General features: G+C 46.1%; 1 protein-coding gene across 3 annotated transcripts in view; it reads right to left on the bottom strand.

The window, feature by feature from the left end:
• The window catches only part of RAD21L1 (RAD21 cohesin complex component like 1), a 1,036,426-nt gene that overhangs the window by 51,677 nt on the left and 957,066 nt on the right, over window positions 1-27,683 (bottom strand). For all 3 annotated transcript variants that reach the window (XM_086932732.1, XM_086932731.1, XM_086932733.1), the window contains one exon: window positions 6,468-6,545. In XM_086932732.1, coding sequence (XP_086788858.1) covers window positions 6,468-6,545 — 78 coding nt within the window. The remainder of the gene's footprint in view (window positions 1-6,467; window positions 6,546-27,683) is intronic.

Here is a 27,683-nt window from a genome sequence, read left to right as displayed (position 1 = left end):
GAACTAACAACAAAGACCAGATATCAGGACAGTGCGACAAAATACCACTTATTAATTAAGAAGTGGCATGTTAAATCTATGCTGGCTACCGAAGAATATCTTTTTCTCAGAACCACTAATCCGGTAATTCCCACTTTTTATCACTTACCAAAGATACACAAGGACAGAGTAAGACCACCTGGCAAACCCATAGTATCATCTCTGGGAAGTCTGACTGAAAATGTGTCTGTCTTTGTGGATCATTTTCTATTCCAAACAGTATTAAAGTTATCTTCATATATCAGAGATACTAAGGACTTCATCGCCCGTATTGAGAACATAGAATGGGAGCCATCTTTCAGCTTAATAGTACTAGACATCACAAGTCTCTACACTTGTATAGACTATGGACACGGACTAAATGAGGTGGAATTTTTCCTGAATAAAAGAGAACTAAAGTTTGTGGAACACAATAAAATGTTGATTGAGCTTATTGAATTGTGCCTGTTCAACAACATCTTTTTGTTTCAGGAAGATCCCTACAGACAGGTCTCAGGGACCGCAATGGGCACCTGCTTCACCCCGAGCTACGCAAATGTATTCGTGGGCTGGTGGGAGTAGCAGGTGGCATGGTCCCCTTCGAATGCCGGATGGACAAAAGATACAGTTAGAACAATGCCAACTTACAGTTTACAGGCAAGATTAGTTCAGTGGCAGTGAACTATCTCGACCTTAAAGTTAAGATACATGAGGGCAAGATTTCAACTGCCCTGTATCGGAAGCCGACTGCAGGCACTAGCACGTTACATGCTACGAGTAGCCATCCAGTTAAACTGAAGAATAGTATACCCTACGGGGAATTCTTGCGTTTAAAACAAAACTGTTCTAGAGAATGTGATTTTGTCAAGACAGCTAGAGATAGTCTGGAGAGATTTGTTGCCAGAGGTTATAATTAAGATCTATTGGAGAACACACTGAAGAAAGTGAGCAACATACCAAGAGAAAAACTGATAGGAGAGAAAAAAAGAGAAAAGAAGAATGATGAGGGCAAATTCCGCTTAATCACCACTTATTCAGAGGATGCAGATTCTCTAAGAAACATCCTCTGCAGGAACTGGCATGTCCTACAAACAGACTTAATCATTGGGATGGATATCCACAAGTTAGGTTTAGAAAAGCTAGGTTCCTTAGAGACAGACTGGTTCATAGTCATCTAGCTACTATTACAGCAAAACAAGGGACATTAAGTGATATGAAAGGCTTTTACCCTTGCGGCAAGTGCAAGGCTTGCGCCTTGAGTAAAAGAGTACTAACCTATGAGATCAAGGGGATGAAAAGACGCAAAACCATTAATACATTTATGACATGCCAAACCACACATGTAGTCTACTGCCTGACGTGCCCTTGTAATTTAAGGTACATCAGTAGCACTATACATAGTGTGAAGATAAGGGTTTTAGAGCATATGCGTGCAATTACAAACAAGGATATGAGTTATCCAGTGGCGAGGCACTTTGCCATAAAAAATAAAGGCAACAGGGATCTATTGCAATACTTTGGGTTGGATCATGTACCCCTCGTATTAGAGGGGGAGATAGAGTGTTAAAGTTGAGAAGATTGGAGTCAAGATATATAATTGCTTTACAAACAAAGACTCCAAATGGACTGAACAGTGGTGAAAAGTTAACAGTACACCTCGGGTGCAGACGAAAGCGCATGTAGAGAAAGCGTTAATGGATTTCAATTGTAAAAAACAGCATTGTAAATGTCCAAATACTTCTTAAACTTGTACATATTGATGGGTTTTTAGAATTGGCCAATACACGGGTAGATTGTGATTTATCAAGAAGGACAGGGGTGGTTCCGAATAGGACATTAGCCGATCCATGGCAATATTTGTAAATATGAGGTGATTGAGGCATTATTTAATACTAGCCACGATCTTAAACTACAGTAAAAAATGCATGATAATATGAAAATATGTAAATATATTACCGATGTGAATATTGAAATGATACAGTAATTGCCATTAGGTAGCGCTACGCGTAGCTACGCGAAGTGCACTGCGAGCTACGCGAACTGCATAGTGCACTGTGCAAAATGCTGGTTGCACTGATTGTACAGTCCCGGATGCTTGTCCGCACTGTACAATCAGCGCAAACCGTATCTTGCACAGTGCAAGCGGTCGTTTTCTGCTGCTCAAGTAGATTTCTACTCGAGCGGCAGCTTTCTGAACACGGACTGGTAGTTTCTCATCGCGAGCGGTCGCGGGCATACGCGAACACTCACAATGAGCAACTCGACCTCCCCGCATTGAGAATCTCGCCGGGAGGTTTATTTTCCAAGCTTGGGATCGGCAACTTGATGTTGCTGATCGCGAACGAGGAAAAAGACTCACCCTGATGTCATTTTGCTCGCTCGCGGTCGCCAACTTGATGTTGAGAACTGCGAGCAAGCAAAAAACTACCTCTACGCGTGTTTGCACTGTGCTACGTGCAATTCACGTAGTGCGAAGTAGGACAAACTTCGCAAACTATGCGAGCGTAGATTGTGTCTCCCATCCCGCTCAACTAATAACCCAATTTCTTATAAGGATAAACTCCCCTTTGCCTCTACTTCAGGACCACCCCTGCCTATGAATTTTGTGATGTATACTGAAGGGCTTAATGGTGTCCAGGAATATTAATCACATGACATGACACCCAAGAAAATGAAAAATTAGATTATGTACACGATTGCAAGACACTTCATCATTGTAACAAACTTCTCATATACATTTGTACCCCTTCTTACACCTCCTGCATCCATTAACTACACACAAAACCAAATAGGAAATCATTGTACAAGCAGAAGGTACATCTAAAAGAGCATAGTATATTCCAAAGCTTAAGCTACATCCTAAACAACAAACTGTGTGCGTGATATTCAAGTTCACGTTTCATTCTCCAAGAGCGAGTGGGTGTGCGCGTAATCAAGGACTGCATATATGGAGTATTTTTTCAAAGAACAAGTGGTCAGAGAAGTTGGGATTTCCAGAAAAACACGCAGGCAACAACATCAAGAAAACAGACCAATGCTGGGCACTTGTCACATGAAAGCTGTTTGATGTTATACTATCACAGGAATAAAAAGCACTTTATTTGAACTTGCCCCATGTGGTGGGTACCAGATTCTTGCCATGACGCAGGCGCTCCAGGACTTTGATATATAAATAACAGACAGAACTGAGTAGAGCTCAGTAGAGACACAACCTGCAGTAGAAAATCTGAGGGACAAGAGCTTCTCAGAGGAGTGTTCAAGAGGGTGTGGCAACCTGGCTAGTTGGAACCTAAGTTTGGACTCTTTAAGAAAATAAAATGACTAGGATATGTTACTAAACTGAGGGACACAGGGCCTTTATAGTCTTTCTTTATTATCACACTGCTTTCTAATGATACCATGGCACTCCCATATTGATGATGGGGAATGATTCAAGCATGTGAATCGATCGGACTAATCAGCTTGTAACCAACGACAAGGCAGGACACACCCTAGAGCCCATCTTCGCAGGAGAATACAACATCCACTTCAGCCAAACCACACAACCCATCTGGACGGATCACCACTGCGTACACTTCCATGTCAACAAACCCTCTGACCCCAAACCTGAACCCCGCTCACCACGAAGAAACTGGTGAAGTCACTGAAGAGCACCTCAACTCCACCCTCAACCTCGAATGAAGCCAACCTCGCAGCCAAAGAACTACACAAATGGAAAACCAACTACGTGGATGAACTCGCACCCCTTAGCAACCCCGAAAGGCAGCGCTCCAGAAAGGCTACCTGGTTCACTGCCAACCTCCAAGAATCCAGACGCACCTGCAGACGTCTCAAGAAGAATTGGCAAAACAGCAAAACCTCACAAGACCGCGCCACATACAAGAACACCATGACAGAATACAACCAACTCATCAGATCAACCAAATGATCCTTAATCCAGCACAAGATCATCGCCAACCGAAGCAACTCGAAGGAACTCTTCAGCATCATTCAAGAATTCACCAAACTCCCAAGCGAGGCATCGGACGTCAACCCCTCCCAGGACCTCTGCAACAAACTCCGCTCCTACTTCCACCTGAAAATCAAGGCACTACGACAACTTCAACAAACAGACACCGACCTCCAAAACCACTCCCCCCTACGTCAAAGCCAACTAACCCACCATCTCCGCCTGGACCCGAGCCACCACCGAAGACACTGAATCAACCATGAAAGGCATCCACTCAGGGGCACCACAGACCCCTGCCCTCCGCACATCTTCCACAGAGCCACGGGCGTCATCGCACCGGAGCTACGATGCACCATCAACGCTACGTTTGAAACATGCACCTTCCCCGATGAGTGGAAACTAGCAGAAGTCAAGCCCCTGCTCAAGAAACCCTCGGTAGACCCTTCAGATCAAGAACTACCGACCCATCTCCCTCCTCCCCTTCATGGCAAAAGTCACTGAAAAGACCGTCAACGCCCAACTAAGTTAATCGAAGAGAACTCCATCCTCGACCCCTCCCAATCCGGATTTCGCAGCAACGACACCACAGAGACTGCCCTACTCGCTGACACAGATTGCATCCACACCTTCCTTGACCAAGGCCACAGTCTCCCACCGCCCACTCGCCACCAGACTCAATGCAGCCGACATACAGGGACCACCCTCAATTGGCTCCGTTCCTTCCTCACCCGCAGAACCCAAAGAATGAGACTGAGATCTGTCCTCTCCACACCCACAGAGATCAACTGAAGAGTTCCCCAATTATCCTCGCTCAGCCCAACGCTCAACATCTATATGGACCCCCTGTCCGCCATCGTCAGAAAGCACAGACTCAACATAGACTCCTACACTGATGACACCCAGCTCATCCTCTCCCTCACCAAGGATCCCGTCACCACCAGAATCAGCTTCTAGGAAGGAATGAAGGACGTCGCACCCTGGGTGAGCAGCAGCTGCCTGAAGCTCAACTCAGAGAGGACAGAGGTCCTGGTCCTTTGACCCTCTCCCGTCGCATTGGACAATACCTGGTGGCCCATTGTCCTCATACGTCCCCCACACCCACAGACCACACCCAGAACTTCGGCATCATACTCAACTCCTCCCTTTCCATGACTCGACAGATCACAGCCGTCGCCTCCACCTGCTTCAACACCCTCTGCAAGACCTTCAAATGGATCTCCCCGAATCAAGAAAGATCGTCACCCACACACTCATAACTAGCAGACTAGACTACGGGAACACCCTCTACGCCGGGATCAACAAGTCCCTGCTCCGCAAAGTCCAGACCATTCAGAACACCGCAGCCAGACTCATCTTCAGCATCCTTCGACATGATCATCACCCAACACCCGCAAGACCTCCACTGGCTCCCCGTCGAGAAGAGAGTAACCTTCAAGCTGCTCACCCACGCCTACAAATGCCTCCATAACACTGGGCCCCAATACCTCAACGAGAGAATCTCCTTCCACGTAACCAAGAGAACCCTCTGATCCGCCGCCCTCACCCTCGTCGAAACCACTCGCTTCCGCAGATCCAGAATGGGCTGAAGAACCTTCTCCTATATTGCGGCCAAGAGCTGGAACATGCTCCTGATCAACAGGCATACCCCCTCTCTGAACATCTTCAGGAAGACCCTCAAGACTGGCTCTTCGACTGATCGGAGCTGCTTACACCTCTACCCCCGTGCCTTGAGACCCTCACGGGTGAGTAGGGCGCTTGATTATTCCCTGATTGATTGATTAAAGATACAATACTGGAGTAATAACAGATATATGTTTGGGTACATCATGACAGATGTGTATTGTTTATTATTTGCAGCTGTGTAAAGGTCCTCATGTAATGATACGTGGGATACCAGTATCCCACGTATCCAGTCATCTCACTGTAACTGTTTTCAGTCCTTTCTGGTACAGGACGTACCTTTAGGTGGTTAATGCACCCGTTCTAGCATTGGTGTTGTTGATTTCATGGCTAAAGCTGCTCAGGCACCATCTAGAACTGACTGGGTGGACTGCTAAAAAACCTTTTGAATACAGTTAGATGCCTGGTGATACATCTCTAATAAAGGGATTCTGCAGGGAAGAGGAAATGGTGCTATATATTGTGAATAACCTTCCAAACTGCAGTAATCATTCAAAAGGTTCCTGCTTGTGATGACATTTTTTTAGCAGAGAACCTTTGTGTAGAAACGGGATTATGATTAAGGTGACAGAGAAAAGCAAGTCCATATTTACTGCCAGTGTAACCATTCTCAGATAAATTAAAAACCCCATAGCTGAACCTGTAAAGGAGCATCAATAGCATCTAGATAAGCTCAAAAGTTGTGAGTTATTATTTTAAGTGTTTATGACAAATGTAGAATATGAAGCATTCCCAGTGCCATTAAGGCATCAGGCCTCATACCTTATCTGCTCCAATAAAATTACAAACATTTTCAGAGTAAATGCAACAGATATCTTACACGTAGCATGCTTAATATTTGACGTGTTCTTTTGTTCCACCTTCTGTCCTCGTTGTCCTGTTCACACTCCAAGGCATCCTGTCAGGTAAAAAAGAAAAGGTTGATGCAAAAGAATCCTACAGCTTAAAAAGAACTTTGCACCATAAACGTGTGTTGAATAAGCCTCTTTATTGTGAATAAAATATAATTTACAAGGAAAGCTATATCTAGAATTGTATATGTATTGAAACCTGTAGCATAAACATATTACTTGTTTCTTTCTTGTTTCCATACCAAAATAATGTAACAGAAACAGCTACACTTTCATACCTGTAGCGATACATGAAGCAAAAAGAACTTTCCAAACTTCTAACTATAGGGCTCTCATGGAGAATATTCTCCACTTTTCATGAATGCACAGGGAATCCTCAAATTAGTACTGAGAAAAGCATTGGTCAATATCTCCACAACACCAGATGTCAAATGATTCTAACTAAAGTGTAAATGTGAGGATAAAAAAAGTTATGGCCATTCCTTCGATGGAAAGCAAGCTAGACCTCAGAGCTCTTAAGAGAATACCATATGAGAAATCACTCACTGATTTCAATCCATTGTCTTGTATTCCTCGCCTCTATTCTATTTTCTGCATTCAGGTTCTGCTCGAACATCACTCCGCTCCCTATAACTGAATCTTTTTCTCCCCATCTACTTATTTTAACCATTTTATACAGTACTAACACATAAGTGAATGTATGAGAGAGTTTTACATTTATCGGTTACAATACAATTGGGAAGACAAAAAATGTAAGGGATAGGGAGGATAGCAGATCATAACTAGTTTAGGTACAGTCAAAACAAATGAAGTCTGAAGGTCAATAAGCACATGTTTGAAGACTAATTCCACTGGCAGATATTTACATAAAGCATTTACCACTCCAAAAAAGGAATAGTGCTGGACTTAAGTTGTTAGGATCTTAAGTATCTTTAAGTATTTAGAGAGCATGCTTCTAAGTCTCGTTCATCCAGGATCTTGGCCAGATAGTACAACATATTCAAGTGTAGAACTTTATGAGTCAGACATGCAAATTTAAAGCAGACACTGGCTTTAATTGGTGTACATGGGAATCCAGCAAGTATATAGAAAAAAACAGTAAAAACATTTGGTTGGAGATAAGAGTCTAGCTGTGGAGTGTAGAATGGATATAAAAGGAGTGTGCAAAGTTTGAAACTCCGAAATACAAATGGCATTGCTAAAGTTCAAGTAGGAGAAAGGATATTAGTTACTTACCTGTAACTCCAGTTCTCCAGGATTGGTAGCTTTCATATTCACATGCTTGAATAGTTTTCAGTCATCGTGACTATTAAAAAGCTAAGAAGCTGCTTTATTTTAATGTAAAAGCAACCTGTAGCACTTAAAAAAGAAGGAAGGAAAACATCTCTCAACACTGGTTCACTAGAGGGTTTTCCCTCAAATCTTGAATTTTTCCCTGAATAGAAATCTAAACTATTACAAAGACAATCCCAAAAAAAGAAGGAGTACGTGGTAGAAGACTTGAAGTCCCAAGAAATGGGCTTGCATGAAATAACTGTAAACACTCCTTTAAATACACAACTATTGTCAGGAGTCACCTGTGTCCCACATCAAGAACACTCAAAAAATTCTGGTAATAATGGAGAGAATTATTCAGGAATAATACCCCTTGATTATACTCTCCCTGACGTGGTTTTGAGTACATTAGCCCAGTAGAAGAAAAATAAAACACCAAAGGAAATCAACAGTGCACTGTGTGTCAGTTGAATCTAATAATCTTTCTTGATCATCTAAACTAACACTGAATAACTTCTTATACCCGCCAGGAGAGTGTGTGCAGGTTTCTGAAGCATACATGAACTACAAAGAATACTAGAATCAATGATGTCACTTCTTGGAAAAAATGACAATTCAGACCATAACCTGGAAATTTTAACTGCAGTACTGAAATATCTCACCATAAAAACCTCGAGCCAGAACTTCAAGGATGGTCAACATAAGAAAAGAAAAAAACATACAGGCACATAAGAAAAAAAAACTAGTAACAAAGGATAAAAGATAATCAAGGGCAACACAGATAGAAAACTCGAAAGAATGGCAATAAAAAGTCAGAAAATAAAGATTTAGAAACTATATCCTCGCTATGTGAATTGTTTTCTGAAGGTACTGAGGACCAACAACAGCCCTCAGTGGCATCTTTCCCTCCATGCTACTAAACAGACAATGAAAACAAGCAACAAGGGGTAGAAGTTCCAAGTATCTTGAAAAGGTGGAAACTGAAAAGGGAAAATCGCATGATCTCACAAAACCAGACAAATTTGAGATGAAGACTGCATTAAAAGAGAACATTAGTCCCCCTCTCATCGAGAAAACCACAGCAATGGGGATGGAGACAGTCTGCTTCTGATGTTAGGGTTAACCACTTTGATGCTGATGACGAGCTCAGCTCGTCATCAGGCTTACCTGCCGTGTGCTGATGACGAGCTGAGCTCGTCATGTAACGCTGTAATTTTAAAAATGCCGCACACAGCGGGAAGAGCCGCCACAGCGATGCGGTTAATATAAATTAGGGATTACAGCCAAAGACTCTAATTCAATTCTAGGACTTTCTTTCTGGAGGATATGGGGTTTAGAACTTAAAACTACAGAAGCACATCTAAATACGGAGACAATGATCTCAATAATGGAAAGTAGCAATCTAGTACCTTTCTCTACTATTATTGAAATCACAGATGTATTTCCAAATGATGTAACTCTTAGAGAATCCTTTGTCTATTACATACTTATACACAACTTCAAGGACTTTGCTCAGCAGAGGTTGAATTCTGGTCCAATTTGATACCAGCATTTAAAGGGGTGTGATGTACTTCACAAAAATGGCCACAATGTGTGCAATACTGAACTTTCAAGAAGAACTATCAATGGTGTACCCAATAAAGGAAAAATGAATGGCAGCCACTTTGTAAATTACACTGATGGTATAAAAACGATGGGTAATCCTAATTCTGTTATGATTCAAGTCAGTGCAAAGGGAAGATACATCACCAATCGAGAGCATCAAATATGTGAAGCGCCTTTTAAGGAGCCCTGCTTTTGCTAGCCAGGGCAAATAATGAAAAGAAATAAGTTCTGAATGCAAATTGCCTTTTTAGTAATCATGGAATCTAGCTGGCTTTCACTTGTATAATATAGCACCACTAAGAGCAAAATCCCGTAATAATATGCCTGCAAGAAAGCTGGTATGATAGGAAATTCTTTAAAGAATCATATTTTGTAATCAACATTCCTGCACAGACCGTAACCATAAGACATGCAAAAGGAGGACTTACAATTGGATTGTCACCTGAAATACTATGGGTCTTTGAGATCCTATCCGTTTTCATCAAAGTGTACAAGGTATCCAGATTAATTTTCCAAAAACTGAAAATTATCAAAGATCCTCCCTTCTTTTATTTAACATATATGTTCCTCAGGGACAGCAACACAACTTAACCTTAAACCCCATTTTTGATTCTATCGACAATATTCAAGGAAATAGAAATAATGTCAGCATGCTCATAATGAGGGGATTTATTGCCAAAATCTCAAATGCTATATTATCTGTACATAGAAATAAAGTGCCTGAATATGCCTTCGAGGTGCCCAAATCCTTATTCCCCACTTCACAAAAAGCAGATCGAAGAGGCAGAGCACCTTTGGAAAATTTTTGTGGAATCAAAGGGGCAGCAATAAAGGTCTGGGTGGCTCCTAAAGTACCAGCTACTCCAACTACAAAAGGAATCTCAGGTTCATCTATCATAGGTTATGTAACATCTACCTGTAGGATCTGCTTTCATGGTTACCCCCACTTTTTGCTATAAAGGGCACATTTGGTTCCCTCCTTGCATACTACAGTTGGAACCAGTTTAGGGAGCAATTTGCTCCCGCTCTGGCGCGAAACTGTACAGAGGTCATGAGAGGTCCTTTCCTCTGTCCAACCCCTCCTCTGGGAGCGATCCCTGAATCATACTTTTTTTTTTAAATATATTTTTTTATTGCCATTTATCTTTATCCCGATTTGTATTTAAAGGCTTACCTATGGGTGGCTCTTCAGATTCATCATGGGACAAGATTCAGATCAGAAACCACTTCAACTGTCTGGCACCTTGGACTTCGCCTGGAACCGAGACTGCATCAAGAAGACTCCTGGTCTTGTCGTCCTGCCCGTCTTCTGTGTCTGTGCTTCATCCAGGTTCTTCTTCAGGCCTGTGGGCATCAAAGACACCCAAAGTAATCTCCCTTGGAGTGAAGTGTAGGCACCACATCAAAGCTGACCAGCCTGTTGTTCCTGAGCTCCCATGGACTCTAAAAGGTTAAGCAAGACAGGTGGTGGTTCTTCAACTCCCTCGATGCCTGCACCGTCTTCTCAGCAAGTCTGAGGCCAATATTCCTCGTTGGAACCTGAACAGAACGCCTGTGCACCGCATCGAATTGCCATTGTCGAGGTTTGTTGACTCTGTCCTCCAGAGATCTTCGGGCTACAAGAAGCTCCAGTGTCCAGCGTCTCTTCCTACCAAGGTCTTTGCCCTCACTGCATCCTCTGCACAGTGGCCCTGTATCTTTGGTGAGCTGCTCGAGGTCCATCTTGTGACTCCTGTGGTTTCGTCGTGTGGGTCCTCTTGAGGGTCTTCTTTGGCTTCAGTGGGCTCCACTGCTTGCTCGGGCCTGCTCTGACTCTCCTGCACTTGGTGAGTCTCTTGAACCTTGCTTGTCCTGACACTGCACCTAATTAGTTAACCACGTCTGTTGCCAAGGCTGGTTGGTGCTCCTGCGGGACACCCACCACCGGGTTTTCAACTTCCGTTGAGGGACAGCTTGTGAACGGCGCCTGGTCTTCCACAGCCTAGCCTGGTCCTCACAGCTACAAGGTCATAGTCAACTCTCCTGCATCTTCCGTCATCGGTGGGCATTGGTCTTCCGTTCCTCATGATCACATGAGTGGCATAGACATGGTCCCCTCTGCTTGCAAGTACTACTCTTCGCCTGATTCCACCGGACTCTTTCATCTTCTTCGCCAGCGGCATCTTTACTGAAGTCCTCCGTTGTGTTGTACGTCGGTTTCCGATGTCACTTCGCAACTATGCAGCCAGCTTCCCTGGTGTAGGTTTCTGGGGTATCCACGGAGGGGGGAGGATTTGTTCCTAGGGGTGCACTGGTAAGGGTCCTCCTTGAAAACTGTAACCGCGACTTTCCCAAGGACTTGCATCGAGTATGCGGCTGTATTCTCACTCTGCACACAGTCTACATGGGGTTTCTGGGTAATTACCTCAAGTGTTTCTTTGGGTCCCCAGCTCTTCTAAGTCTTCTGGTGCAAGTGAAGACTTTGGTCGCAGTTCACATTCCACTTTCTCCCTGGAGACCACTGTGTATTTGTGCTACTTACCTTTTCTACTTTTGAAATATTGTGTTGATATCTCCAGGTAGGAGATATACCAATGTGTTAGTGAGTGTGTGTAATATACTTATTTTTATAACCACTGTGTGCTTCTTTTTTGTTCAGCCTACACTATATGATTAGTTCTGGTAAAACATACGCTGCTTAACACTCCTTCTGGAGTGAGCCTGAAGGCTGCATTCCACAGCTACTTCTAGGAGAGCTTTTATGGTTGCCTAAGACCACTAAAATAACTATAAAGGTTGCCTGGATTAGTGCAAGGCGCTTCACTTAAATAAGTGTGCATTACCTCCAAGAAACCGTAGTGGATGGAAGTGTAGTGGTAGTGCCTTTGTCCTACTACAGTGCAAAGTATAAGCAAGTACATGGCAAATCACTGTAGTAGGACAACAGCACTACCATCATGCCAAAGGGTGGCCACACCCACGGAGGCGGGGTGTGTACATTGAAAAAGGTGCAGAAAGACTGCCGTTCTTTGCATTGCATCTCCGTTGCCCATGAAGAAGTGATTGACACGAAACGCGTCGGCAGTGCGGACAATGATTTCAGTGATGCAAGCCTTCTCTCCTCATTGTGCACTCCATTAAATGATTGTTGGCTATTGACTTACCTGGCGTGGGGTCTCTCTACAGCAGGCACTTTTTGTGATTGATATTAGCGGCTTGCCTGAGCCACAGAGAGAGCCCCAGCGCTTGTTTCCGGCGCTCCTGAAGCGGCACCATATGACGCTGTTTGTGAAGGGTCAGGAGCCTGTTTCTTGGAGGTAATCAGAGCCGGTGGGGACCTGAGCCTTAGCACCACCACCCACTGGGATTTTATTTTGCAAAGTATAAGCAAGGACATGGCAACTCACTGTAGTAGGACAACGGCACTAACATCATGCCACAGGGTGGCCACGCCCACGGAGGCGGAGTGTGTACATTGAAAAAGGTGCAGAAAGACTGACGTTCTTTGCATTGCATCTGCGTTGCCCATGAAGAAGCGATTGACACGAAACGCGTCGACAGTGTGGACAATTATTTCAGTGATGCAAGGCTTCTCTCCTCATTGTGCGCTAAAGTAAATGATTGTTGGCTATTGGCTTACCTGGTGTGGGGTCTCTCTACAGCAGGCACTTCTTTTTGTGATAGAGATATATATATATATATATATATATATATATATATATATATATATATATATATATATCTCTATGTTCACAAAGCTCCTTCACAGTTAAAGGAAAGGCGCACTCATGTGAAAGAAGACCGCTTCGTTTTTAATTAAGGCAATTCCTCAGACATTACACCTGACTCGTTTCATCGTTCCTGCAACCTTTCTCACAGGTTAACAGTCCGGCATTATTTTGTTTTGAAGCCATTTCATTCCGGCAGAGTGATGTTTTTATAACATTCGTCCCCATTGGACCTACTCGGTGGTGTGGGTTGGCCTTATTCAACATCCTCGGTGACGTTACACGCTCCGCATTGTGGGATTTGTGGTTAGCACCTTTCCAACCCTCCAGTGGGTAAATGCCTGAACTGTGAATGTCTGTTCTTAAAAGGTGAGTTTATTGCCCATTCGTATCACGTTCCTTGCAATCCCACTTTCAAGGATGTTGGGATCCCTGCCAATATATATATATATATATATATATATATATATATATATATATATATATATACACATATATACATATATACATACACACACACACAATGCATCCTTCCATAGTCATGCTGAACAATGTTGCAAGAACATTCTTTTGTACATAAATGCATTCCAATAAAGCAGGGAGAAATAAAGCCTTTGAAAACTGCTTTAATATACAGCAGAAACCACAATTCTGCAAGGAGGAATGAAAAACATTGTCAGTACATAGGCTGCATTGTAGAAACATTAGTATAGAAAGCTGACATGATAACCCAGCCATGACCCCTAGCTTCCCATCATGCCTAAAGGGTGACAGTTAGGTCAGTTGTTCTTTGGGGATACCGGCAGATCATTTTACAAAGAGATATATGTATCAAGTTCACTTGCCCGGGAGGCCGGTGGGTTGCTTATGACTTTGATGAGGATACCCCTGGAAGAGAACTAGGATTACAGGTAAGTAAATTATCCTTCTCTTCTAGTCGATCCTCATCAATAGTCATAAGCACATGAATAGAATAGCAGGTCCATCCACTCATCCTGCAAGCAAGTACACAAAGTACAATCAAAATACATAACAGCCATAAGGCATATACAGACTCAAACAGTTTAGCACTGGAACAGATTCCTCAAGGAGGCCTGGCCCACTTGGGTACCTGCCCTGGAGTCAGAATCCAGACAGTAATGCCTGGTAAACGTATGGACCATTTTCCAAGTTGCAGGTTTGCAAATCTCGGCCATCGGTACATTATGCAGAAATGCAACCGTAGCAGCCTTGCCCCTAGTAGAGTGAGCTTTAGGGGAGGCAAACAGAGGCTTGTTCGCTATTTGGTAGGCCAACTTTATACAAGACACTATCCATCTAGAAATTGATCTTTTAGAAGCTGGGAAGCCTCTTCTAACAGAGCCATAGTTTACAAACAATTGATCAGCCTTTCTAATGGATTTTTTGTTGCCTCTAAATAGAATTTGAGAACCCTCCTGAGGTCTAGTGAATGAAGAGACCTTTCCGCTGGTGTAACAGGATTAGGGAACAAAGAGGGCAGAGAAATTGTCTGATTAACATGGAACCTGAGTTCCATTTGGGCAGGAAGGAAGGGTAAGTTCGCTAAACCACCCTATTGTGGTGGAAAACCGTATACAGTTCCTTAGAACAGAGTGCTTTATCTCACACACTCTGCGTGCTGATGTAATTGCCACTAGAAAGGCTACTTTCCAAGTAAGGTGTTGTAATGTGCCCTTATGAATGGCTTGAATGGAGGACCCATCAATTTGGATACGACTAGATTCAACTCCCAAGGAGGAGAAGAAGGTTGAACAGGAGGATACACCTTCTTCAAACCCTGTAGGAAGTCCTTGACCACCTGAAGTTGAAAGAAAGAAGGTTGGTTAGGTGATTTACGATATGCTGTGATGGCCACCAAATGTACCTTTATGGAAGAATACTTCAAACCAGATTTGGTCAAGTAGAGTAGATACGGCAAGATTACCTCTTCTTGCCCGTTAACTGGATTCCACCCATTACGGACACACCACAAGTAAAACCTTTTGCACTTTAGAGAGTATGAGGTTCTTGTGGAAGGTCTCTTAGACTTCCCTCAAAATGTCCATGCAGTCCTGAGGGAGTTACAAATGTCCGAACTGTACTGTAGGACTTCAGGAGCCATGCTGCCAAGCTGAGCGAGGGAAGGCTGGGGTTCAGAATCTTCACTCACATTTTGGTGAGAAAGATCCGGCCTGCTCGGAAGTCTCAGATGTGAGCTGCAGCAGGTCAAGTTCAAGTTCAAGTTCGGGCATTTGTATAGCGCACTGCTCACCCAGAGGGTCTCAAGGCGCTTGGGGAAGGGGTTCATTATTTGTCGAATAGCCATGTTTTAAGATCTTTTCTGAAGGAGATGTGGGTTTGGGTAAGGCGGAGGTGAGTGGGGAGTGAGTTCCAGGTCTTGGCGGCAGGGAAGGAGAAGGATCTGCCTCCCATGGTGGATTTTCGGATGCGCGGGACAGCGGCAAGGGCTTGATTGGACGATCTTAGTTGGCGGGTGGGTTTGTAGAAGGACAGGCGAGTGTTGAGGCATTCGGGTCCTAGATTGTAGAGGGCCTTGTGTGCGTGGGTGAGAAGGCGGAATGTAATTCTTTTGTTGACGGGAAGCCAGTGGAGGACTCTTAGGTGTTCGGTGATGTGATCTTGGCGAGGGAGGTCTAATATGAGTCTCGCTGATGCGTTCTGTATGCGTTGGAGTTTTTTATGTAATTTTGCTGTGATTCTGGCGTATAGTGAGTTACCATAATCCAGTCGACTCGTGACCAGTGCGTGTGTGACAGTCTTTCTTGTCTCGAGGGGGATCCAACGGAAGATCTTTTTGAGAATGCGAAGTACGTTGAAGCAAGAGGATGAGACTGCGTTGACTTGTCTGGACATTGAGAGAGAGGAGTCTAGGATGAAGCCAAGGTTACGTGCATGGTCTGTGGGTGTGGGTGCTGTGCCCAGAGCGGAAGGCCACCAAGAGTCGTCCCAAGCAGAGGGGGAAGATCCTAGGATGAGCACTTCTGTTTTGTCTGAGTTGAGTTTTAGGAGGCTGTGTTTCATCCATTCGGCTACTTCTTTCATGCCTTCGTGAAGATTGGTTTTGGCGGTGTTAGGGTCTTTGGTGAGGGAGAGGATCAACTGGGTGTCGTCGGCGTAAGAGATGATGTTAAGGTTGTGTTGACGCGCGATGGAGGCAAGTGGACTCATGTAAACGTTGAAGAGGGTGGGACTGAGTGAAGATCCTTGTGGTACGCCACAGATGACTTCAGTGGCCTCAGAGTTGAATGGGGGGAGTCGGACTCTGAGTTCTCCCAGCGAGGAATGAGGTGATCCAGTCCAAGGTTTTTCCTTGTATTCCGATGTTGCTGAGGCGTTGTATAAGGGTACTGTGGCAGACTGTGTCGAAAGCGGCGGAGAGGTCGAGTAGAATGAGGGCCACTGTTTCACCGTTGTCCAGTAGTGTTCGGATGTCGTCAGTAGCTGCAATGAGGGCAGTTTCGGTGCTGTGTTTGGCTCGAACCCCGGATTGAGATGGATCAAAGGAGTTGTTGGATTCAAGGAAGGCGGCGAGCTGGCTGTTGAAGGCTTTCTCAATGACTTTGGCCGGAAATGGGAGGAGGGATATGGGTCGGTAGTTTTTCAGTTCAGAGGGGTCTGCTGTGGGTTTCTTCAAAAGGGCGCTGAGTTCGGCGTGTTTCCAGCTTTCTGGAAAGGTGGCAGAGTTGAACGAGCAGTTGATGATATCTCGGAGATGGGGTGCGATGATGGAGTCCGCTTTGTTGAAGATGTGGTGGGGGCAGGGGTCGGTTGGCGAGCCAGAGTGGATTGAGTTCATTAGGCGGATGGTGTCTTCAGTGGTGATTTGGTTCCAGGCGCTAAGGATGTTATTTGGCGGAGTAGGATCTGAGGGGGGTGGGGAGGGTTGAACGCTGGGAGTGTTCTCGAAGCTGTTGTGGATGTCGGCAATTTTGTTGTAGAAGGAGGATAACGCATCGCAAAGGTCTTGGGAGGGAGTGATGTCGTTGGATGCTGCGGTGGGGTTGGTGAATTCTTTGACGATGTTGAAAAGTTCCTTGCTGTTGTGAGTGTTGTTGTCGAGACGATCCTTGAATGCTGATTTCTTGGCGGATCGAATCAGTTGGTGGTGTTTGCGGGTGGCTGCCTTGAGGGTGGACATGTTGTCTGTGGTCAGGTTTATTCTCCATGTTTTCTCCAGGGTGCGGCATAGCTTCTTGGATTTTTTAAGGTCATCATTGAACTAGGGAGCCTTTTTGCTGGCTGATTTGACCTGGTGTTTTTTCAGGGGTGCTAATTAGTCAGCACTGTGGGTGATCCATTGCTTGAGATTGGTGGCCTCTTGGTTTGGGTCCAATGAGAGGGTGGGAGGGTTTTGGTTGAGTGATGTGAGGAGTTGGTCGGAAGGGATTTTGTTCCAGTTTCTCTGAGGAATAGGTTGTGGGTCAAGGTGGTTTTGTAGCTGAAGTGAACACAGCTGTGGTCCGTCCAGTGGAGGGCTGTGGTGCGATCGAAGGAGATGTGCTTGCTGGAGGTGAAGATAGGGTCGAGCGTGTGTCCGGCTACATGGGTGGGGGTATCAACAAGTTGTTTGAGTCCGAGATTGGCCAGGTTGTCCAGAAGGGTGGTGGTGTTGCTGTCGTGTTTGTTTTTAAGGTGGTAGTTGAAGTCTCCTAGAAGAATGTAGTTCTCGGAGGCGAGGGCATGTGGGCTGACGAAGTCTGTGATGTCATCGCTGAATTGAGTGCGGGTGCCTGGAGGCCTGTAGATGAGGGTGCCTCTAAGTGTGATCCTAGGGTCGGCGTGGATCTGAAAGTGGAGATGTTCGGCGGTTGCAAGATTATCATCGGAGCTGGTCGTGATTTTGATGGTGTTCTTATGGATGATGGCGATGCCTCCTCCTGTTTGGTTGGTGCGGTCTTTACGGGTAATCTTGTAAGCGTCCGGTATGGCTATGGCGATGTCGGGTGCGGATGATGTGTTCATCCATGTTTCTGTGAGGAAGGCGATGTCCGGTGACGCAGTATCGAGAAGGTCCCATAGTTCCGTTGCGTGTCTGTGTACCGAGCGGGTGTTGAGCAGGATGCACTTCAGGCGGTTAGAGTCGGGGCTGTGTATGGAGGAAGTGGGTTTGGTGAGGGTCCTGGAGCAGTTGAACTTGCAGGAGAGGCAGGCAAATGGTTCGTGGGTACGTCCTGGGGTGGCTTTGCAGCATTGTGGAGTGTGTCCGGGGTTGAGGGCTAGGAGAGTTGCGGCATCATATGTGACTCTGGTGGGCTGGTTACGGTGGGGACCAGGGGGACAGGCGCTGGGCGCGGTCCAGGCGCGGACGGGCGTAGACGGGCTTACCTTTGGTGCACCTTCGGCGCGCATGGGGCGCGACCGCTGCGCGTGAACGCTGCACGAAAATGCATCTGTCATATGGATGGAGGAGGGGGAGGGGCGAGGGAGGGTCAGCTGGGAGGCGGGGCGGGCTGTGGGGGCCGGGCTCTGAGGCACCAACAACAACAAATTAAAATGGCGGCAGCGTAGGAAAAACGAAACTGGAGGTAGGCTGGGGCACAGGCAATCAACGATGCTTGCTGCTTAATCGCGCTATGGATGTCAGAGTGAGAGATAAAGCGCCGTTATTACAATACCCCAGAAGCGTTGCAAAAGGCAGAGATCTTAGAGCGCCGTGTCTACAATACCCCAGAAGCGTTACAAATGGCACAATTATATATCAATGGCACTCGCGCTGCAGCGCTAAGCTGAGTAGGAAGCAGCAGTTAGGCAGCAGTTAGGCAGATCAAGTAGCAATAATGCAGTTAATGATACCACTCCGGAGCAAGGGCGAAGGGAGCGACCGCTTCTGAACTCGTCAGGACGGTCACAGCGCTTACGGGGGTCAGAGCGGGCTATGCAGTCCGTGGGAGGGAGGGTCAGCTGGGAGGCGGGGCGGGCTGTGGGGGCCGGGCTCTGAGGCACCAACAACAACAAATTAAAATGGCGGCAGCGTAGGAAAAACGAAACTGGAGGTAGGCTGGGGCACAGGCAATCGACGATGCTTGCTGCTTAATCGCGCTATGGATGTCAGAGTGAGAGATAAAGCGCCGTTATTACAATACCCCAGAAGCGTTGCAAAAGGCAGAGATCTTAGAGCGCCGTGTCTACAATACCCCAGAAGCGTTACAAATGGCACAATTATATATCAATGGCACTCGCGCTGCAGCGCTAAGCTGAGTAGGAAGCAGCAGTTAGGCAGCAGTTAGGCAGATAAAGTAGCAATAATGCAGGTAACGATACCACTCAGGAGCAAGGGCAAAGGGAGCGACCGCTTCTGAACTCGTCAGGACAGAGGTATCATATCAACATGCTGGAACTGTGGGCAGTTCATTTAGCCCTCAAGGCTTTTCAGCCATCAATACAGTCGGGATCAATCCTAGTACAAACGGACAATACAACCACCCTGTATTACTTGAATAAACAAGGTGGACCATCGGGATACAACCATTGGCGAGGCCAGTCCGGTGCTGTGAGGATCATTGTCATTCTGGATCGGAGAAGTGTGGCCACAACCTTCGGAATAAGAGGGAGGGGTGGAAAGGCATATGCAAACGTCCCTGACCAGTCTATCAAAAGAGAATCCCCACTCATTCCTGGTCAGTAAAACCTAGATGGAAGGCGTGGCATTTTTTGTGTTGAATGTCTGCAAAGAGGTCGATGAAAGGATGACCCCATTGATGAAAGATGTCTGCCACCACTTCGTCGTTGAGCACCCAGTCTCCTTGCTCTTGGAAGTGACGACTGAGGGCGCCTGCTCGCATATTCTGTTCTCCCGGCAGATGCACTGCCGTGATCGATCGGTTCCTGGCTAGCAGCCAGTGCCAGATCGTCTGGGATTCGAGAGACCGAGGGCAAGAGCATGGTCCACCTTGTTTATTCAAGTAATACAGGGTGGTTGTATTGTCCGTTTGTACTAGGATTGATCCCGACTGTATTGATGGCTGAAAAGCCTTGAGGGCTAAATGAACTGCCCACAGTTCCAGCATGTTGATATGATACATCTGTTCTCTTTTGGTCCATCTGCCCTGAGTTTGCAGATGACCCAGGTGCGCTCCCCAACCCTGAAGCGACGCATCCGTGATCAGGGATTGTTGTGGCAGAGGTTGATGGAAAGGGACTCCCACCAGAAAATTCTGTGGTTGCAGCCACCAGAGAATGGACTTCTTTGCTGTGGGAGCGAGGAGAATCCTGTAGTTTCAATGACCCGAGGATTGATTCCATTTGTCCTCTAGATCTTGCTGCAACGGTCTCATCCTCAAGTTTGGGTTTGGTATGCGAAAAATGCAAGAGGCCATCGTCTCCAGCAGAGAAGCCCCCTGTCTTACTGATGGCTGATGGGTTTGAAGGATGATGTTGCCTTTGTCTCCCATTGATGACAATCTCTCCTCCGAAGGAAACACTTTTCCGAGGTCGGAGTTTAAGTTGGCGCCCAGATAGTGGCGTGATTGGGTCGGTTGAAGGACTGATTTGTCCAGGTTGACATGCAGGCCTAAGCACTGAAGGAGATCCAGGCAGATGTGAAGGTGTACCTGCACCATGTGAGGAGATGATCCCTTCAACAGCCAGTTGTCCAGGTATGGATACACGTTCATGCTTTGGCGATGTAATGCTGCCGCTACTATTGCCATGCATTTTGTGAATACCCTTGGGGCTGATTTTAGGCCGAAGGGTAAGACCTTGAATTGGTAATGTTTTGTACAAACCATGAGCCGCAAGAATTTGCGATGTTGTGTCTGATTGGAAGGTGGAAGTACACATCTTGGAGGTCCACTGAACACACCAAATCGCCTTTCTTCAGATGTGGGAATATTTGGTGGAGCGCCAACATTCAAAACTTCTCCTTTTTGATGAACTTGTTCAGAGAACGTAGATCTAGAATTGGTCTGAACTTGTTCGGTTGGTCTTTTTTCTGAACAAGGAAGTATCATGAGTAAACTCCCATTCCTCTCTGTGTAGGAGGGACCTCTTCCATTGCTAGCTTTTTGAGAAGGGTTGACACTTCCTGACACAGTTCTAGATGTAGCTGACGAGATTTTACCGGAGGAATGTCTCTTGGGGACAGGCAAAAGCGTAGTGTGTACCCATTTTTTAGTATATTCAGCACCCACTGATCTTTGGTTATGTTGCGCCACTCTTGAATGTAATTTGAGATACTTCCTCCCACTGGAGTGTGCAATGGTGCTAGAGGAAGCAGAAACTCATTGCTTCCCTGAACTTTTTGTTGTGGAGGAGGACTGCTGTTGATGTCGTCCTCTTCCTCTCGACGAACGACGGCCTTCGTACTGGGACTTGTTTTGCGACCATTGAGGGGTTTGAACCCTCTGTTGGTAATTCTTCAGGTTGTAGGATCTGAATCGCCGCCTAAACTCCTTCTCCAGGCGCACAGCTTTCATGGTGTCTAACTCTGTTTTCATTCTGCCATTTCTTCATCTGTATGTGCACCAAACAGTGAAGTGCCAGAAAACAGGAGATTCAGGATGCGCTATTGTGCCTGGCGCAACCAGGAAGATCTTCGTGCTCGTATGCCATGTGCATAAGAGTGAGCTGCCAGGGACGCACCATCTGCTGCACTGCTGATTACCTGGTTGGCCACCAGAGCACCTTACTGTATGATCACAGAAAAGTCCTGTTGATCCTCTTTTGGGAATTTGTTCTTGAAACGTTCCAGTAAGGACCTGTCATAACGACCCAGCAGAGCTACAGCATTCGACATTTGGAGAGAAGACACTGCAGAGCCACAAGCCTTCCGTCCAAGAATCTTGTGCTCTACTCTCTTTATCCAGAGGTGTGGAGGAGGAAGATGCAACCGCGTGTCTTCTTCGCTGCTGCAATAATGACAGAGTCCGGAGGTGGATCTGACTTGAGGAAAAGAGGATCTGATGCAGCTGGTTTATATTTTTTCAGGATCCGATCTGGAGCTGCTTTAGCCGATGATGGAGCAAGGAAGATATCCATTACCGGCTTGATGAGACCCAGGAACAAAGGAAGCAATGGCCTAGTCGCAGACCTTTGATGGAGGGTCTCGAAAATGATGGACATGGTTGTCTGAGGAGCGGACATGGTGATGCCCAGCTTTTGAGCTCCTCTGGTGAGAACAACATGAGAGGTGTTCACATCATCAATAGGAGACACTCTGGAAGGGGGACTATCCGCTAGGGTAGGTGAGTAATCCTTTTGGATGAGTGTGTGTCGAGGAGGAAGACCAAAATGGTGTACACCCCCTCTTGCGATGCCCCGGAGTCGACCTGCGTTCAGGGGATCTGCCTCGGTGCTCTCTGGTCCGAGTGCTGGGTGACCTGTCCACTTCCTGCACGTGATGTTGCAATGGTGATCTGTGCAGTGGATTGGAATAGTCCATAGGCCGTCGAGCATGGCATGCGGGCACTGTCTGCCAATGATGGAGAGGTTGGAGCCATCTGGGAGATAGATGGATGGAAGGATTAGATGAATGGAAAACTGTGTATGGTTCTTGACAACACAGTGCCTGGATTTCGCTTACCCTGCGGGCAGAAGTGATAGCCACAAGGAAAGCGGTCTTCCAAAACAGATGCTGAAGAGTAGTCTTATGAATGGGTTCAAAGGGCTCTTGCATAAGTCGAGAAAGAACTACATTCAACTCCCAAGGAGGAGAAGGACGTCTAATGGGAGGAAAAACCTTCCAAGAAATCTCTAATGACAGGGATTTAAAAAAAGGAAGTTTGTGAAGGGCATTTCTTGTAAGCAGTCAGAGATGCTAGGTGAACCTTAATGGAAGCAAATTGAAGGCCGGATTGTGCGAGATTAAGCAAGTATGGAAGGATGACATCTTCCTGACAAGAAGTAGGATCTTTATACTTCGATGAACACCAGATACAGAATCTTCTACTTATATGCATACGCAGAGCGTGTGGATGGCCTTTTAGCTTCCTTAAAGATGTCCATGCAGTCCTGAGGTAAGTTCAAGTGTCCATACTGCACTAACTCTGGAGCCATCCCACCAAATTCCATGATGAGAGGTTGGGGTGCACTGTCTGTCCCCCGAATTTCGTTAGTAGGTTTAACTTGCATGACAGTCAGAGATGTGGATGAATAGACCGGTGAAGGTGGTCTGTAAACCACCACTGACGTGGCTATTCCGGGGCTATGAGGATCCTCTTGGCCCGTGACAGAGTTTGATGAGGACTGCCGGGATAAGGGGGATAGGAGGAAAGGCGTAGGGACATGTGCCTGACCAGTTGATCCATAGGGCGTTCCCCAGAGTTCCTGGTTGGTAGAACCTCGAGGCGCAGCTTTGGCATTTGTTTTCTGCGGTGGCAAATAGATCGGCCTCTGTAGTACACCATCTTTTGAAGAGGTCTCGCACCTTGCCGTTTAAGACCATTCGTGATTTTCCTGAAGAAGTCTGCTTAGAGCGTCGGCCTGAGAATTTTGAACAACTGGGAGGTGATTTGCTGTTATGGTCAGATTTCTGGCTAATAGCCACTTCCAGATGGTCTGGGCTTCCTGAGGTAACTGTTGTTGTATTGTCTGTCTTGACAAGCAGGGAGCTGGCACAGAATGATGGCTGAAAGGCTTTCAGATCCAAATGAACTGCTCTTAGCTCTAGCAGATTGATGTGGTAAGTGGCTTCCTTTGTGAACCATTTGGCCTTAATCTGAAGGTGATCAGTATGTGCACCCCAGCCTAGAAGAAAAGCATCTGTTACTATGGCTTGCGTCGGTATCTCCTTGTGGAAGGGAATCCCTTTGTAGGAGATTGTTGGGAGAACACCACATTCTGATGGACTGCAGTGCATGTTGTGACAGTTGAATCCAGTCCTCCCAGTCTCCTATTCTCTGATCCCATTGGTCCTACAGAGTTCTCACGTGGTGGCGTGCATTAGAAGTGAGGAGGATACAAGATCCCAGAAGAGAGGAGACCTTCCACACAGTTGGAAAAGACGTGGTCATGAGAGCCTGAGCCTTCTGAAGGATCGATAAGCGTTGGTCCTCCGAAAAATACACGTTTGCCGTGCGAGTATCGATGGTGGCTTCCCGATTTTGAAGACATTGTACAGGGGTCGAGATAGACTTCGTTTGATTGACGTCAAGACCCAAAAGAAGGAGAAGGCCGAAGGTCCAATTGAAGCATAGTTGAGCCATCTGACACGTGGATTCCTTGATCAGCCAGTCGTCTAGATACGGGTAGAAAAACACTTTGTGATTCCTCAGATGAGCAGCAATTACCGCCATACACTTGGAAAAGGTCCTGGGGGCTAACTTCAGGCCGAATGGGAGTACACAGTATTGATAGTGGCTGTTCCCCACTGTGAACCTCAGAAACTTGCAAAGCTTCCTTATTATAGGAATGTGGAAGTATGCATCTTGCAGGTCTATTGCGCATAACCAATCCCCCGATGAAGTTGAGGGTAGATCTGCTGTAACACCAACATTCTGAATTTTTCATTTCAAATCCACTTGTTTGCCTTTCTTAAACCAAGAATGCGTCTGAACTCGCCCTTGTCCTTTTTTACCAGAAAGAACTTTGAATACAGTCCATTTCCTCGTTGTAAAGGAGGAACAGGTTCTTTTGCTCGTTGAATGTTGGCCTCCAATTGTAATTGGCACAGTTGGAATCGTGACAGTGTTGGAGGGACTGATGGTGGAGGGCTTTTGAAACGTAGAGTATCCATTGTGAACAATATTCAGAACCCAATTATCCTGTGTAATTTTTTGCCACTCTGCCGAGAAATGTTGAATGCATCCCCCTACCGGAGGTAACAGATAAGGAGGAAGATTGGAATTAGGGCTTAGAACCAGCAGGCCCCTTATTTCCTTGCGCAGGTTGCGGTCCTGATCTTCCTCTTGGTTGTCGTTTTTGGAATGGTTGGAAAGACCGTTGGTACAACTGTTGTGCATTGGTCTGTCGGCCCTGGTACCTTTGAAACCTCTGAGAAGAGTATCTACATAGAAAGTTCAGAAAGATTTATGCTGGTCTTTGGGTTTTTCATCTCAGCCTTCATTTGGGCCATATCCTCATCCACATGAGAGCCAAAAAGGGTTGTTCCTGAAAAAGGTAGATTCAGGAAACGCTGTTGTGCTATAGAGAGGTCAAGCCATGAATGTCTTCTGAGTGCCACCCCGTGGCAATATCCATGTGCAGACAGAAGGGATGTGTCAGCCGCAGCACTAATAACTTGGTTAAACACCATAAGTCCTTCATTTAGGATGTAATTAAAATCCTCATTTTCGTCCCTAGGTAGGTTTTCTGAAAACTGTTGAAGAGACTCCCATAGTGCCAGGTCATACCTGCCCAGCAGGGCTTTGGCACTAGCAGCCTTCATAGAGGGCGCTGCTGTGTTGCATACCTTCCTCCCCACCAAATATATCTTACGGCTCTCCTTATCAGGTGGAACTGTGGCTGTTGTAGCCATAGTATGTTGTTTTTTTAGCTGGCACTACAATGAATCTGGAGTGGGGTCCGTCAGGAGAAAAGTGGGATCCTGCTCTGGAGGACGATACTTTTTCTGTAATCTGGAAATCAATCAGAGTACTTGTAAAGCGCGCTACTTACCCCTGAGGGACTCGAGGCGCTGAGGGGAGGGGGTGCCACTACTGCTCGAAGAGCCAGGTCTTGAGGAGTCTTCCGAAGGCGAGTAGGTCTTGGGTCTGCCGTAGGTGGGTAGGGAGGGAGGGTGTTCCAGGTCTTGACGGCGAGGTAGGAGAAGGATCTGCTGCCGGAGGTTGTTAGTTGGATGCGGGGGACAGCGGCAAGGGCGAGGCTGGCGGAGCGGAGCTGGCGGGTGGGGCTGTAGAAGCGGAGTCTGCTGTTCAGGTAGGCTGGACAGATTTAATGGAAGACTGAGTGAGAAATAATTCCATTGCCGGTGCCAATAAGCCTGGCACCAAAGGAAGCAAAGGACGAGAGGCTTGTCTCTGTTGGAGAGTCTAAAAAATGACAGAGGTCGATGGTTTCGGAGTGGACATCGGTATGTTCATTTTGGAAGGTCCTCGCACCAAAACCTCTTGGAAAGTAGTGATGTCATCAATAGAAGAAACTCTTTGAGGAGGAGAATCCGATAATGTTGGGGAATATCTCCCAGTACTCGTTGAGGACGTGTCCCTGGTGTGTCGGAGCGAGATCTCTCCTCATGTTGTCAGTGATGAGATTGAGTTGACAGCAAGAAAGATCCCTCACATGGGATCTAGACCTTGGTCTTCGAGGTGCAGGAGGCAGAGGTGTCATGGTTCGAGGAGGTGGAGGAGGCAGCAGCGGTGGAGGAGGTGGCATTGGAGGCGGAGGAGGCTGCGGATCATCTGGTGGATGAGAAGAAGACTGAGCTGGTGACTAGTTGGGGATCATGTGCAAAAAACGATAGAGGGACCCTGAAAACCTAAACAGAGTAAAGGCAGGGGGAGCAACCCACCAGGGAAGAAACGTATTGCAACAAAATGGAAAGGGGCATCCCCGTAGGATAAGAAACACACATAAAATCAACCAAAAACCCACAGAACACCTATTTTACTTTAGAAAATTAATTTTTATATAATCATTTTTTGTAAGATTCTCATGATAATAAACACAGAAAAATTCATATTAATCAGCTTCTAATACATAAAAATTTCATTAGGTAGTGCAGGAAAAGAAGAACATCAGCCCAAAGGTAAATAAAACAATAAAACCATGCCACACACTTCAGTCATTAAATCAATCAACCACAAACTCACTGTCATACAGTACATGCATTCATACTCAATCGAAGCGTCATTTCATCATACAGTTGGGGAACATGTCCTTGAATATTCCAAATCCAAAGAATAAATTAACCTCCTCTTTTTACGAGCCACCTGAAGGGAGGAAGGAGCTATAGATTCACCATAAGATTCAGCTTTCCCTCTCGACGTCGATCTACTTGTCGACGGTGATCTTCGACGTCGTCTCGACCGAGAACTTCCTCTCGACGTTGACTGGCTCTCTGATGCGAGAGAGCAGGTGCCGGTTGTGAGGCTGGAACCAAAGTCCGTATCGAAACCAAAAAAGGAAATTAGGTTCCAAATGATGCAGAGGGCAGACGCATTTGTAGAAGCCCAACGATCTAGGGATACAATCAGGGACTCCCGGGCAACAGTTTATATGGTGAAAATGCCAAAATCCCATGATAGTCAAGGCTATGAAAGTAGTGACTCCCTTTGCAATAAGACAACACATTGGCTCCGCCACGTAAGAGGCTGCAGGTCCATAATTTGCGAAGATATTCTGGGAGTAAGAAGGATCACTTCGAAACTCCGATTTAGACTGTATTGAGTTAAGGCTGAAAGATGCAGTTCTTGCTGATAATCTCCTGGCCCTGGAGTTTCACACCTCTGCTCCCGATCACTCAGCAATTCAAATTAGACACATGCATCTCTGGATGGCACCGGGTGCTGTAGATCAAGAGGTATCTGGAAACGGGGAACGCGTGTCGGGGTTGAACAAGGTTGACTGACTAATATCAAAGGGTACTGAGAATAGTACCACAATGTCAATCCCAGTAAGGCCGGGGGAGCCAGACCCATTAGTACAAATTATAGGCTTAGGAACCGTATCGGGACACCGTCC

The sequence above is a fragment of the Lissotriton vulgaris genome, chromosome 7 (assembly GCF_964263255.1).
Source record: "Lissotriton vulgaris chromosome 7, aLisVul1.2, whole genome shotgun sequence".
NCBI lineage: Eukaryota > Metazoa > Chordata > Amphibia > Caudata > Salamandridae > Lissotriton > Lissotriton vulgaris.
The sequence above is the reverse complement of the archived record's forward strand: the minus strand, read 5'-3'. Positions and strand labels throughout refer to the sequence as shown.